This window comes from Epargyreus clarus, unplaced genomic scaffold, assembly GCF_041222505.1.
Source record: "Epargyreus clarus isolate Ecla_fem2 unplaced genomic scaffold, WU_Ecla_fem_2.2 ptg000014l, whole genome shotgun sequence".
NCBI classification, from domain to species: Eukaryota; Metazoa; Arthropoda; class Insecta; order Lepidoptera; family Hesperiidae; genus Epargyreus; species Epargyreus clarus.
Window position 1 is genome coordinate 11,232,201 of NW_027332222.1, and position 14,309 is coordinate 11,246,509.

The 14,309-nt window shown below is 33.5% G+C and overlaps 2 protein-coding genes across 5 annotated transcripts in view; both read right to left on the reverse strand.

Annotated features, from left to right (window-relative positions):
- The window catches only part of AGPAT2 (1-acylglycerol-3-phosphate O-acyltransferase 2), a 34,989-nt gene that overhangs the window by 11,296 nt on the left and 9,384 nt on the right, over window positions 1–14,309 (reverse strand). The window contains exons 2-3 of one of the 4 annotated variants that reach the window (XM_073080129.1): window positions 11,042–11,148; window positions 12–138 (exon numbers count right to left, since the gene is read on the reverse strand). In XM_073080129.1, coding sequence (XP_072936230.1) covers window positions 12–101 — 90 coding nt within the window. In that variant the 5' untranslated portion in view covers window positions 102–138; window positions 11,042–11,148. Of the gene's footprint in view, window positions 1–11; window positions 139–8,201; window positions 8,457–11,041; window positions 11,149–14,309 lie in introns of those variants that run through there. The other 3 variants (XM_073080130.1, XM_073080128.1, XM_073080131.1) reach the window with 3 other exon arrangements.
- On the reverse strand, window positions 13,154–14,238 carry LOC140747583 (leucine-rich repeat-containing protein 57). The gene has a single exon (XM_073080133.1). The coding sequence runs from the start codon at window positions 14,091–14,093 to the stop codon at window positions 13,380–13,382; it is 714 nt and encodes a 237-aa protein (XP_072936234.1). The 5' UTR covers window positions 14,094–14,238; the 3' UTR covers window positions 13,154–13,379.

Below are 14,309 nucleotides of genomic sequence, written 5' to 3' on the forward strand. Positions count from 1 at the left end.
ATATCACTTACCTTAATATAGTATCTAGCGATGGAGCTTATTGTAAACAGTATGATGAGGAGTGCCATGATGCAGCCCACTACGACATTGAAAGCAGCCATTATGAAGCTCGGTAACCGTCACTCTTGCATATAAAACCTACGAAAATAAAAATTAAATTGGTTGTTTGATATATTTTGATCAAAATTGAGATACGTGTACATAGTAACGGGCCTAGCAGACATGCTACATATAGTATCAGCGATTCGTTTTTACGGTTGCGACGCTGCGTTCGCTTGTTTTACCGAAATTGCGCGTTTTTGCGACTGCAGTGCATCGAGTATATTGCGTTCGATTGCCGCTTCGAACGTGCAAAATTGGTTGGCGCTTAAATATGTTTGATGGCTTGCTCTAGCTTTCCAAACGGTGCGAAATCTTCAGTCGCCAGTTCTTAAAAAAAGCGACCACCTTCAGCGATATACAGTACCAATTTTTCGGTAAAAAGTAGCATGTGTGCTAGTGCTCTAAGTAAACCAAATAAAACTCTATAGATAAAGCTCGATCTTGATAATGTCATATATATATATATATATATATACGAGGTAAACTGCGATCCGCCAAGGTTTCCTTAGTTTGAAAGGCGGTTGGAAAAGTTCTCCCGTCTCCAGAAGGTAATGTTTTTGGAGCCTACGTACGTAGCCTATGTAGGTGTATAATGTTTGGCACGCCCTGCGGTCAAAACGGCTTGACGGATTTTAGCATATAAGTTGTGTAATAAATATGACGGACGATCATATGATCATGACGCTTCCAAAGATACATAATTTTACAAATTATGACAAGTAGTTTAGAAGTTATAAAATCAAAATCCTAACCTTCGCTCCAGGCGTAAAAAAATACTTGTCAATCTAATATCCAACCAAAATTTCCAAAACTCCAAATACATTTATGCGAGGTGAGTTCCTTATAGCTTATAGCTTTTTGATAGCCTAGTGGTTAACAAGCTCAGCCTCCCAAACGAGGGGTCCGAGGTTCAAATCCTAAGCACCTCTGATTTTTCAAAGTTATGTGCGTATTAGAAATTAATTATCACGTGCTAATCGGTGAAGGAATACATCATGAGGAAACCTGCATACCTGAGAGATTTATAAAAAAAATCTCAAAGGTATGTGAAGTCTACCAATACGCACTTGGCCAGCGCGGTGGACTATGGCCTAATCCTTCTTATTCTGAGAGGAGACCCGTGCCCAGCAGTGTTACAGTAATGGGTTGTTGATGATGATGATAATATAGCTTTTTCTAGGTACCTACACCGTTTTTCATTACATGGCTGTTGACGTATTAATTTTATAAATCTTTTTCTTCGATAAATAAATAGGTACCTACATAATTATAATTAATTACAGGAACAAAGCAACGCGAAATAAGCCCAACAATTAAATGTGCAGCCATCATTATATATTTATTGTTTAAGTATAATTATATACCTATTTCTTGTATAAGTAAGTGTCTTGCAATCATGTAAGAAATGTAAACATCACTATAAATAGTTTGCACGACGACCTTGCAAAATGTGGAATGAGCTACGCCCTGCAGAATATTCCACCAAGAATTTTTTAAATGTATCGAAAACAATACACTTAAAAATTATATCTGTCAATAGACAAGACACTTGTAGATTAGCATCAACATAGATAGTTACCTACATCTCGCTTTGTCCATTGCAATCTACTACAGGAAATTGTCCCGAGTCTTCGCTTTCTATAATATCTCATGACCACTATAGGCTGGCCTCCTCTCTCTGTTTTGTCGAAGCCATGTCCTAACATCCGCAATCACAAGACGTCAGGAGCTATAAGGCTCATGAATCATGACAACGTGTACCATCGACGCCTCCACGAACAAACAACTTTACTGTTCCCTTAGTATGAGGTTTTACGTTTTGACAAAAATGACTATTTTTGTATTTGTTTACGTACTTCCCATACATTTCCAATCAGTTCTGATACAGTCCGCTAGGGACGGTGATTGGAAATGTATGGGCAAAAACGTAAACAAATAGAAAAACAGTCATTTTTGTCAAAACGTTAAAACTCATACTAAGGGTACTGACCAAGCCTCTAATGATCGAAAATACAAATAGACATTACACAAGGTGCGGCCACAGTACAAATATGGGCATAAAGATATAAAGTCCATATTTCGTGTGGATTTCATATCACTGTGGTGCGGCGAAAGTTTAGCAGATATACTTTAATAAACTTTCCCTGCCAGGCTGTTAAATTGAGCGACGTCGCACGACAAGAGATAAGAATAATATTTGCACTAACAATGGCAATTTAGCCACAGTTATATTTTGTAGGTACGATTAAGTTTGCGCAGACTTGCACGTGGAAGGACCTTAACGTATTATTATATAACAGAGGCGGATCCAGGACTTCATTAGGGGTCCATGGAACCAGACGAAGGACAGGTAATGGTATTCCTGTAAGAATTATAGGTATACAGTATCCGAAATAAATCTAAGTATATGAAAATAAAACACTGTGTTCCGCAGTATTTCTGAAATTTTATTTGAATAAGTTTAAAATGAAATATGATATTTAGAATTTTATATTCCATTCGCTTTGGATCAAACATTTAATTCCATTATTGCACGAGCTAGCAAAAAGGTTGAATGCATCCGTATTTATAATCCCTATTAAAATTTGTACAAAATGAACACAATTATTATATTCAATACAAAATCTTACCTCGCAAGCCATTTTGATATTGAGTAACATTTTTATACTTATCTTGTTTTCTAATAGCATTAACTTAATCAATGTTTTGTAATACGCTGATACGTGGTAATCTCTAATCAGTTAATAATCAAAATGTATTGAACTAATCATGTCTATTAATATAGTCCAGTGTGCATGAAATGTCAACGTGCATTCTTTGGTTTTACGCAAACATGCCTAATTACCTACAAAAACAACTAGATACAATTTATCGACATATACAGGTAGATAGATAGGTATATTAAAATATTTTTCTCTTTTCTATTTAGTGAAGTACTAGTACTAGTGAATTCAGCGACGGATCAAGAGTTCTGACCGCCCAAATTATGAAGACGCGCCCCCACCGTTACGATAGACCTCAAAAGTAATATATTAGTTTTGACTTTGTTTACTAGCATGAAATTAAAAGTGTAGAACACACAATTTTGGCGCGCCCCCCCGATCCTCGCGCCCTAGGCTGCAGCCTAATTAGCCTAAGGGTTAATCAGGCCCTGAGTGAATTATAAAACCTTTTGGTACATTATTGATACAGTAAATTACATTAGCTACATAAAAAATAGGCAACCTTTTTAAATTTGATTTGTAAAACGCGATATAGAAGATTTTATATAGATATGTACTTTAAAAAAAATTGGGGTCTGAGGTCAAAACCTAACGCTATTCCACTAATTAAATTTATCTATAAATTACAATGTAAGTGCATAATTATCACACACATTTAGTATACATTGTAGGAATACAACGTTATCATGTAATAAGTCGAAACGCCTGGTACTTTCGTGCTTTTAGGAAAATAGATGACAATGTGCAAGATAACTCTCTAATTTTTCCCATAATATATTTTGATCTACTCTGCTTGCGAGCTAGCGATCTCTGATTCACTGAAGCTTAATTGAGAATTATACGACGCTAGCTGAAAGCTATAAAAATCAAACATTACATTCTAGTGATTTACTAAGTTCTTAAAATAATTCCCTCAATTTACGAGCTCATTTGCAAAATATAATTTTACTCGTGTTAAAATCATTTGAATTTAAATTAATTAATATCGCCAGGCCACATTTGAAAACATTTTAAAATACAAAATTAAGGAAATCTACATAAAATCTACATATTTATTTTTTAATTAATTTTTTATTTTTTATTTAATTGAAAATCTTAATATTAATCCAAAGATCAAAGTTCAAAAGATTTGCCCACCCACACGATATAAATTAAATGTATTGTTGTTTAGAACAATACAAATCAAATACCAATCGTTTTCATTTATAGTGTTTCACAAGTTAAAAATTAAGTACCTAATTTTAATCCAACCAAAAGGAAAACTACAAATACATACTTATTAACATTCTCAACTGAATAAAATTATGAGGATTCTTTGTTTATCTTAATTTTAATTCATTTTTACAGTTTTACGCAGGCAGGTCTTTGTTAATTTTTTAATTCTTTATTTTTACTTATTTTAGTTTGATTTTATTTTTATATATAATTAATGTTAATCTGAAAATAAAATTACTTACTGAATTAATTTACACAAATATTTAAGTGGCCGTAATACTTCCCTATATTAAATATACTAAATAAATTTAAAATAAAAACTTCCTTTTGAAAAATGCAAAGCTTAAACTTCGTCGTTCTAGAAAGTTAAATATTAGATAGGATATTTTTATAAATAGTATGCTGGAAGGAGCGTGAGATATTTGGAATAATGACGAATGACAAATGCATAATACGAATGACGAATGCATAGTAAATAAACTTTAAGTATGCCAAATAATACTATGGTATACTTAAAGTTTATTTGTTATGCATTCGTACGCGTAAATTATAAAATGAAATTCTAATACAAACTCTCACATATCCTCATTTTACTCGTTTGATTTTTCGAAAGCGCCAAAAAAAGATGTTTTATAGTTTTATGTTTACAAAATTTCATAATTGTTGTTTCAAAATTGGCGGTTTTACAAACCAACTTAAAATCCTTATTTTACCCCCTTAAGGTTTCCTGGTTTTTTTAAAGCGGCAAAATAGGTGTTTCATTATTTCTACCCAAAAAACCTAAAACAAAATGTTCAAACAGACTTTCAACCCCTATTCAAATAGGGAGTAAACCTCACAAAATCTTTCACCCCACTTCACACTGTCACCATCTTATATTGATTGACGTTTAATATCAATATTGGACAACTTATTACCAATTAGCAATAAGTCGTAGACGACACTTTTCCATATCCAATCTACTATATATAGTAGCACTAGTCCGTCATGTCTTAGGTATGTACTTAGGTAGATAGGCTACAAAACACCTACCTCGTGTTATCACTAGCAATTTTGATATCATCGGAGAAGATCGTGCCGATTGACAATACAGATGATCTCTGTGCGCCGGACCGTGCATGGACGAGAAGTGATAACGATAACCCCGATGAGAGTTATAAACAATTTAAACACGTCACGGTTTCTATTTAGCACAAACTAAATATATACATAAATTGTATTATTTATGTTATTGCGTAACTACGTAGTTTAGAGGACGTACTGTTCGTAGGTACTGTTCGACAAGGGAGGTAGCTAACTCCGTCAGATATGAGTAGCAGTTGATAAACTGCTAGCATAAAGCAGTGTTTCGTTGGAAAGGTGGATGTCGTCTTTTTGTCTTAAATATGAGACGACCATTATAGCGTTCAGAAATGGTATGACATCTGTGATCGACCTCTTGTACCTTGAGCCTTTAGGAAAGGCGACGTAACTGTGATCAGCTTGTTACACTACATCCCCTATTCTATATCCTTATAGAACAGGGTATGTAGTTGTAACAAGACATCCTGTTGGTTACAGATATCCATGGGTGACAGACTGACCACAAAATATTAGTTTTTATTTTGTGGACTGACTCACTATAATATGGTCTGCACGCAAAAATACCTATCGTCATTCCACTATATACGCTCACTCTGCCTTATAACTGACTATTAACTTTCGTACTGTTAAATTCTGCATTTTTAAGAGTTCACATACTTAAGTGGGTAGTACCAAATTAAGTATTAATCAGAAGTATGGATACAGGTGATCGAATCAAGGGAACCCCTGTTACAATAAGGACCAGCAAAATAATATTATAATAATAAGCAAATGACCAGAACCAATGACTCTTTGATAAAATCGTACTTAATAATATTTAAAAGTTATAAGTGCATACCTACAAGACCGTGTCTAAATGTAGGTAGGTACCTACTCTAGATATGTATATACAAAAGATCAGTAAATATTCCTGTTACTACAGTTACTGGCCTTCGATTAGGTACTTTTACTGTTCGTTTTTATATACCACAGTTTGGGTAACAGATCAACATATCACATCACATTCCTAATGCAAGACATTACAGTCGACTTTCAAAATGTGTATAATTTCAAAATACTTTTTAACGTCCAACTATCACTGTAGCAATTTAGTCTTGCAGATAAGATAAGAATATTGACCGTTTTTAATTGTATAAACATGCACTTACTCAGACTATGTATGTACCTAATAGGTTCCCGTGGCTAGTAATCTTCCGTTAAAAGATAAATTCACGTGGTGATAATAGTAAAGCTAGAAATTCTAGAATAAATTAAAGGTTATCATTTCACATCTCACATAACGTGTGTGGCGCCCTTCTGGTTGAAAGATAGTTCTAATTCTTGAGTTTTAAACCTAAGACATACGTATAAGGCAAACGACCAAAAAATATAAAAAATACAGAATAAAAGCAACTTCTAAAACACATTGTTTAAAGTTTCCGGTAACAAAAAATATGTTAACCGGTTCTTGAAAAATATATAGGTAAAACAGAGGGATCTGGTTAGTCTAAAGGTTTTTTTTTAATCTATGTTTTATTGTTAGTTACTGTCTCTTAAGGTTGTTGTTGTGTTGTCTTAAGGTTGTCATTCAAATTAGATTTCTAAAAAAACGTTTGAGTTATGCAACACACAATTGGACAACAAAAAACAATGGTAGGGTCAGGTAGTTTTGTATCTCCCACAAAGTTTCGAGCAGATAAGAAATTTCTTATTTCGTAAAAATAGAGTGATATTACGATATACATATTATGTATGGAACAACGGTTACTTGGTTTCAAGTTTCCTTAACATTTTAGACCTTTGGCATTAACACAATAATTATGCATCAAGTATGGTTATTATGTCTGCCAATCTGTTTTATTGACAGAAATCCGGATTTTGAAATTTGCATTCTGGTTTAAAACAATTCACTCGTAAAAAATAATTTATCTTATATAGATATTATGAACATTTTAAAATTAAAATTCATTGTAAGTTAAATCACCTTTACTTTTACATCTAAAGAAGCATTTAAAAATAACCGAAGATAAGTTTTGATTACGAGTCAAAAAATATCGTAATCGGACCTTCTAACCCGCTTGTAGCGTCCAATTACTGTAAACATATACGTAAACTTGCAAACCATATATTTTTATTAAATTGCTAAATAATAGATATGACATATAAATAAAATTGTCATAAACGAAGTAACTACAGGATGTTTGAACTACAAAGTAAATAGGTGTGAGGTATATCAAAAAATATTTATAATATAGGATTATTCCTGCGATGTATTGAGCAATCATAGAAGAATGAGACCACTTTTGTACGGAAATTAGGATGTTACCGACCATAAGGTGAATGTACAGATGATGGAGACTCTGTCTGAAATTTATTTTCACATATAAATTCTTCACTCGAAGGTTAATCTTCATAAATATTAAAGGAAGTCACTCGCTGTCTGGGCACGGCAACATTTAAAACAATAACTGCGATTATAGTTTTATACTAGCAAATAAACGTAAATGTGAGTAATGTTACTAAATAAGGAATTGGAAACGTTATTAATCAATTACATAAAACCTATCTAATATATAAAATTCTCGTGTCACAGTTTTCGTTGCCATACTCCTCCGAAACGGCTTGACCGATTTTGAAGAAATTTTTTGTGCTTATCCGGTATCTATGAGAATCGGCCAACATCTATTTTTCATCCCCCTAAATGATAAGGGTTGTTCACCCTTAACATTTTTCGGGTCAGCTAGTAAGTGTATAGATTTCATGTAATTGATAGTTACTTACATAAAAAGCAAATAAATATTTAAGTAGGTACTTAGATATTAATTGGATTTTAAAATTAACATTCATAATAAAATTTTATGTGCGAACTGCGTGTATTTATTGGTTTTATAGACAAGTTCAATTTAAACTTTATAGTTTATCCCTTGGGAAATTAGGAAAGAGCTGATGCCTACTCCACCACGATGCACCGATGTGGGTTTGTGGAAGGCTTAGTTAATTACCTTTCAAAACGAAAATCACTGCGTTATCTAAACGTATAAATTATAAATATTTCACTGTAAACATTCCTATAAAATAAGGATCCAATTAAGTACTTACGTTAGTTGCAAATCAAAAATCACTGTCAACAAAATTCTAAACGGATGGGATTTGCATTATAAAACGTGAACGCGAGCAATAACACGACACTGTTCATAGAATATCGGACGGCATGCAACACTCACTAAAGTATGACAACAACTGAGTCAGCTCACAGCTCCATACTCCGCCTGATGCAAGCGCCGCGTGCGTCGACTACTACACGATAACGACTAACGACCGATAATACGTCCGAATCCGAACACAATAGACCAGTTTACCGCGCGTTTTTGCCTATTCCTAATCTAAATCACATGGATCGAATATTGACGTCCAAGCGAACTGAGTATACAAAGTTTCACCGTTTGTAAATAACTTTTAAACATCGTAAATTGGTCACGAAAAACATAGTCACATTTCCTTACAAAGTTGAGGTTCCAATCAGCCGTCTAATGGAATAGTCACTAAATGTCCCCATTGTTTTAACAAAAATAAACAATTAATCATTGCACGACCAATCCAAAGCTCACTGATACCGTATCCATCTATTGATGTGCCATTGTGCGGTCAAAGAGTAATCTAATGTCCCCATTGTTTTAACAAAAATAAACAATTAATCATTGCACGACCAATCCAAAGCTCACTGATACCGTATCCATCTATTGATGAGCCATTGTGCGGTCAAAGAGTAATCTAATCTAATTATGAGCAACGTCTATCAATCAGTCCTGCCGTCAAGATTCAACGACGCTATAACTCATAAATAAATAATAAAATTACACATTTGTTACATTCTCATGGGTACCTAGTACCTACCCACCTTAATGTACTTATCTTACAAGCAACCTTCAAAGATAACTAACGTGATCCTGCACTCAATACTATTTGACACGCCCAGCCTAAAAATGCAACTGTATTTTATAGAATTTTATTATTGTACGAGCTTTTGCCCGCGGCTTCGCTCGTGTTACGAAGTAATATTTTCATCCCCTATTTTATCCCATTGGGGGTAGAATTGATCAAAATCCTTTCTTAGCGGATGCCTACGTCATAACATCTACCTGCAAGCCAAATTTCAGCCCGATCCGTCCAGTGGTTTGGGCTGTGCGTTGATAGATCACTATGTCAGTCAGTCACCTTTGAGTTATATATATTTAGATTACACAAGTAAATACATATTATTATTTATTTGTCAGTATAATGATCTAAATCAAATAGTAAGGTTTACTAAATGCAATATCACGGTTACGTCACACTACACACCTTTAAGGGCCTATCCTTTTCTCGGGAATCTGGAGAGCATGAAAGTATAGCTAAACAGTTTAAAGAACAAACTTCCGACGCCGCACGTAATGCGCATCGAATTTTCTGTAAATCCGCCTTTATATTGGTGACGTTATTGATCTAATCGATTTCAGATTTATTATTAAATCAACAATCGCAATAACAACTCAATTACTTCCATAGCAACTTATATCTCTCCGATCCACATCTACTTAGTGTATATTTGAATCGTGCAGAAATATAAAGAATATTTTTTATGTCGACTCCGAATACACCACCACTACACCTATAACCGCCTAATAACAATAGTGTTAATAGCGGTGCTATGTTCGATTTGAAGGATGAGGTAAGAGAGAACTAATTAGAAGCGTTCCAACTTAAGTTATTTCTGCCTATTAACAGTAGTCTTAAGCGCTGCTGTGTTCTGGTTTGAAGGGTGTGGTAAGGGAGACATACTTTTCCGAGGCGTCCCAGCTTAGTCCTCAGGGGTAGCGGCGCATCTGTGGCCGACGTCAGGTAGGAATATCTAATCCTCTCTGCAGTTGATTACAGATGTCCATGAGCGGCAGTAGCCACTTACCATCAGGTACACTGCATACTCGTCTGCTTCTCCCATATTATAAATCAGTTATAGCAATGGATCGGTAAACGACCTCATGGTTTCATACTTGGGATAATTTACAGATGACCATAGGCAGCAGTTTCCACTTACCATCAGGTGGATTGCATGCTTGTTTGCTACTTCTATCATTAAATAACATGACGGGTACTTACCACATAAATCACGATGTAGCTGTTAGGTAAACTGACATTCATATTTATTATCCAAGATTAACTTTATAGACGCAGTAAACGCGAAATATACTCACCCGATTTAAAGTGATACCTGCCGTCTGCCGCTGTCAACATCCTATCACATCCTTCAAACCAAAACGCAAACCTTCATAGATTTTATAAAACACAAAGTTCGAAGACCTTTAATTTAGCCGTTAATTAATTTCTGGCGTAAATTTAACATTGTATGTAATTACACACCCACAATGATTAATACAAAAAAATACTCGAACTGTCTAATTAAAACACAACGGTGTATGAGAAACAAACTTAAAATTATTTTAAAATATTGTCCAAATCAAATAAGATAACGGAATTGACGCGAGTTACTCACCGTAACAATGCAGTATGCAGCAACCTGCCTATCAAGTATTTAGACGCTTCGAACCACCTTGGAGGGTTGAAAACGGATCAATACAGTTTAGATTGGTTTGCGGTTATCGTAAGTAAAATGTAAATATTGTAGAATGAATACAATGCTGTTATAACAGCACATATTGCTTTCAGATTCAAACTACTTCCCTGAAGGAAACAAGATTTAGACAATACAGGATGTGCCGGATTTGCGTCAACCAGTGAGGGCTATGTCGTAAGTATGAAATGTTATTTTTAGGGCCAGAATTCGTCATAACTACAGCTATTTTCCGCTTTGACCATTCCATTGTAAATGGCGATGAAGTCAGGTTACGTAATAATTCAGTTAATGGATTTTCTACACAAATCGAGCCTAATTTTGTACCTACCGGCAGTTTTGGTGTTGGGTAGGGTGTGGTTGGGTGACCGGCGGCGCCAGAGGGTTGAGGCTCCCTCGGTGCTTTACATATTCGCCTTGGTAGTCTCCTGGCGGCAGCTGTATCACAAACTTTTAATTACTGGGAATCAATAAAAATTCAAAGACAAAGTTGGGAGAATTTTTCGTCGCTCGGTAGGCCACCGCCACATCTATTCTATTCTTTTAATAGCAGTGCCAAACGCTGCTGCGTTCTGGTTCGATAGGCATTACAAAGTAAACTGCATTTAAATGAAGCGTTACAAAATTTAAGTACACAGAAACAAATCTATAATAAACGGTCCAGGCAGAAGTGCACAGAAACTAAACAAAACCAAGTCTAGCGCATAAATGAAGCTGTTTGATAAAGAAAGAATGTTTCTCAGCAGCCTATTGTATCGTGTTAATATATAGTAAACCCATAAGATAGTGATCTGAAATAATTTATGTTTCATCCACTATATTTTTTACCCTATGTAACACAAAATGCCTTCAGGTTTGAATATTGATCATTTGGTGCTATGACTCGTCGTTACGCCATAATTTTATTAGATTCAGATAAATCTTTAGTTAACAAAAACGACGAACTTTAAAAACAAACTTAAATACCTTATTTAATATTACGTAATACACTCTTGTATATAATTGCGATAAGTTTATTTTTAAACCTAAAAGTAATCAATATTTTTATCTTTTTTCTGTACGCAAAAGAAATACATCTGATGACAAAAAAAAATATTTAATTTGAATATGATACATAAATTATTAAGGAAGCGCTACAAAAAAGTATAGCAAAAAATTGGAATTATGACTATAATATCTAATATAAATAAAACAATGTAACTAATACATAAATGTTTAAGACATGTATTATGAATCTAATGTATTCATATAATTATGTAGAATATAACTATAGAATAGCAATCGTCAGTCATACATTGATGGGAAAAGTAGGTATAATATATTTATAGAGATATTATAAGGTTGTAATTGGACTGTGTCTGTTATTAAAGATTTTTTTGAAATACTAAGATTTTTTTTAGCCTAAATATAAAAGTAAAACATTGGTGGTATCATACAAATATTTAAATTATTATTAATATGTCCCGTGCCAATCTATGACACCACTGAGAAATGTATTAGATAATAATCTCAAATAATTTCATACAAAACTAAACTTTCTCTTAAATTGTACATTTATCTTTACAATTATTGTATGTAGCAGACACGATGTGGCAAAACAAAATCATGTTGCCTACATAGTGTGTATGAACATTTATATTTTCCTTAATGTGACCGCACTGAGATTGGGTGTCTGTCTAAATAGTACATAGAAAAATATGATTTTATCTGATGACATACTTCAATTATTGTCCTTTAATCTTTTTACAACCTCTTTATACATAATGTTCAGAAATAAATTAAATATAAAACAAAACAGGAATTGGCTAATTTTTAACATAATGTATCCTATAAAATTATTTTTATAAGTTTCCTATGACTGCAAGTTAATATTATTGAAGTTATAATATTCTTTTAATGCATTTGGGTTAAATGATCAGTGATTTTTTACAAAGTTTGTAATTGACGTTATGAACTTAACTAGTGGATATTGCAAGTCATGTAGACATTTATTTTTTAGGCTCGTGATAAAATATAATATGTTATGTTAGATCATGGCATGTGTTGTGTTATATGTTATTCTTTGATTGCTTGTTACAATATTTAGTTTTGTAATAGAGTCACTCCTTGTGCATGTAAATATTGATACTCTTACTTGACTTTTTAATATGCCAAAGATAACTTCTTACATGTGTACAATCCGTGTAAAACTGTGAGTCCGCTCTGAATAGAGAAATGAATTGCATCGCTGAATTAAATGAACTTCTGAGCGGACTAGCAGTTTGGCACGAACTATACCTATATACACACGTTTTTAGCTATTTTTAGAGTAACTGTACATATATGTATCCATAATAAATTAGAAGTTATAACTTCTTTGGTATGATAAAAAAATTAGACTAGCTAAGTGAGCTTTATATGTGTAATACATTTATTTTAATCATAAAATTATTAATACACGAAATGATTCTCAATTAATTTATATCGTTTTATAGCTGTATCATTATAAAATTGTATACTTGTACATTTGACATTACATTTTATTATTCGTTTCTTCAACCTAGAATAGAACTAATAATAAGTATTAAGATTTAACTTTTAAGCAGTGCCCAAACTGTGCTTGATACATTGTTTTATAGTTGATAGAAAAGTGTATATTTTGTGCAGTGCAGTAAATTGGGAATGTATTGTCAAAACATTTTTTTCTTCATAGCTGTATATCTTTCCGTGTATTCATTGTATCCTTCCAATGATGCGAGTTGTTTTGATTCAAACAAATTCCCATCCAGATTTATTGTATGGATTTTTGATTCTCTAAGCAAATCGGGAGTAATGGCATCTAAACTTAGACAGTTCTCTTCTAATCTCAAGATTTTTAACCGAGGTGCTTGATGCAGGTCTCCAAGACTAGATATTTCATTTTGACTTAAATTTAATTCTGCAACATGCAATTGTGCCATGCCACAAGGCACCACAGTAATCTTGTTATTGGACAGCTCTGCCACTTCTAGATTTGTTAGACCCAAAAGCTGTGTGGGAAACTGCTTAAAGTTATTATTGTTCAGATACACTTGTTTCAAGTTACTCAATTTACCAAATGCGGAAGGTAGACTCGATATTTTGTTATTGGAAATATTCAGAAGTTCCAGTTTCTTCAAATCCACTATAGAGCCTGGTAATGTTTCTATTAAATTTGAGCTCAGGTTCAACTGTTTCAGCAGCTTAAATCTACTTATGTCGTCTGGTAACGACGATATTTTGTTTTTCGACACATCCAAATTTCTCAAGTGATCCGATAAGTTTAACACTTCAACAGGTATGTCCTTCAATCTGTGGCTAGATATTTGCAGCACTCCCGTCTTAGCTGCAGTTTCATAGTGTTGTTTTAAGCCCGAATTACCCATTTATGGATTAATGTAAACCCATGGGTTCAATTTATAAAAATAATTAGAAATCTTGTTTTGATAAATCTGGTGATAACAATAAAAACTGAAAAGTCAAATTCGACAAGATAATTCGTCAGTGTCAATTGTCACTACATTGACAGTATTGACACTACTGACAGTAACGTGGCAAGCAGACCAATAGAGTATAGAGGTAAGGATTACCATCTCTTTCTC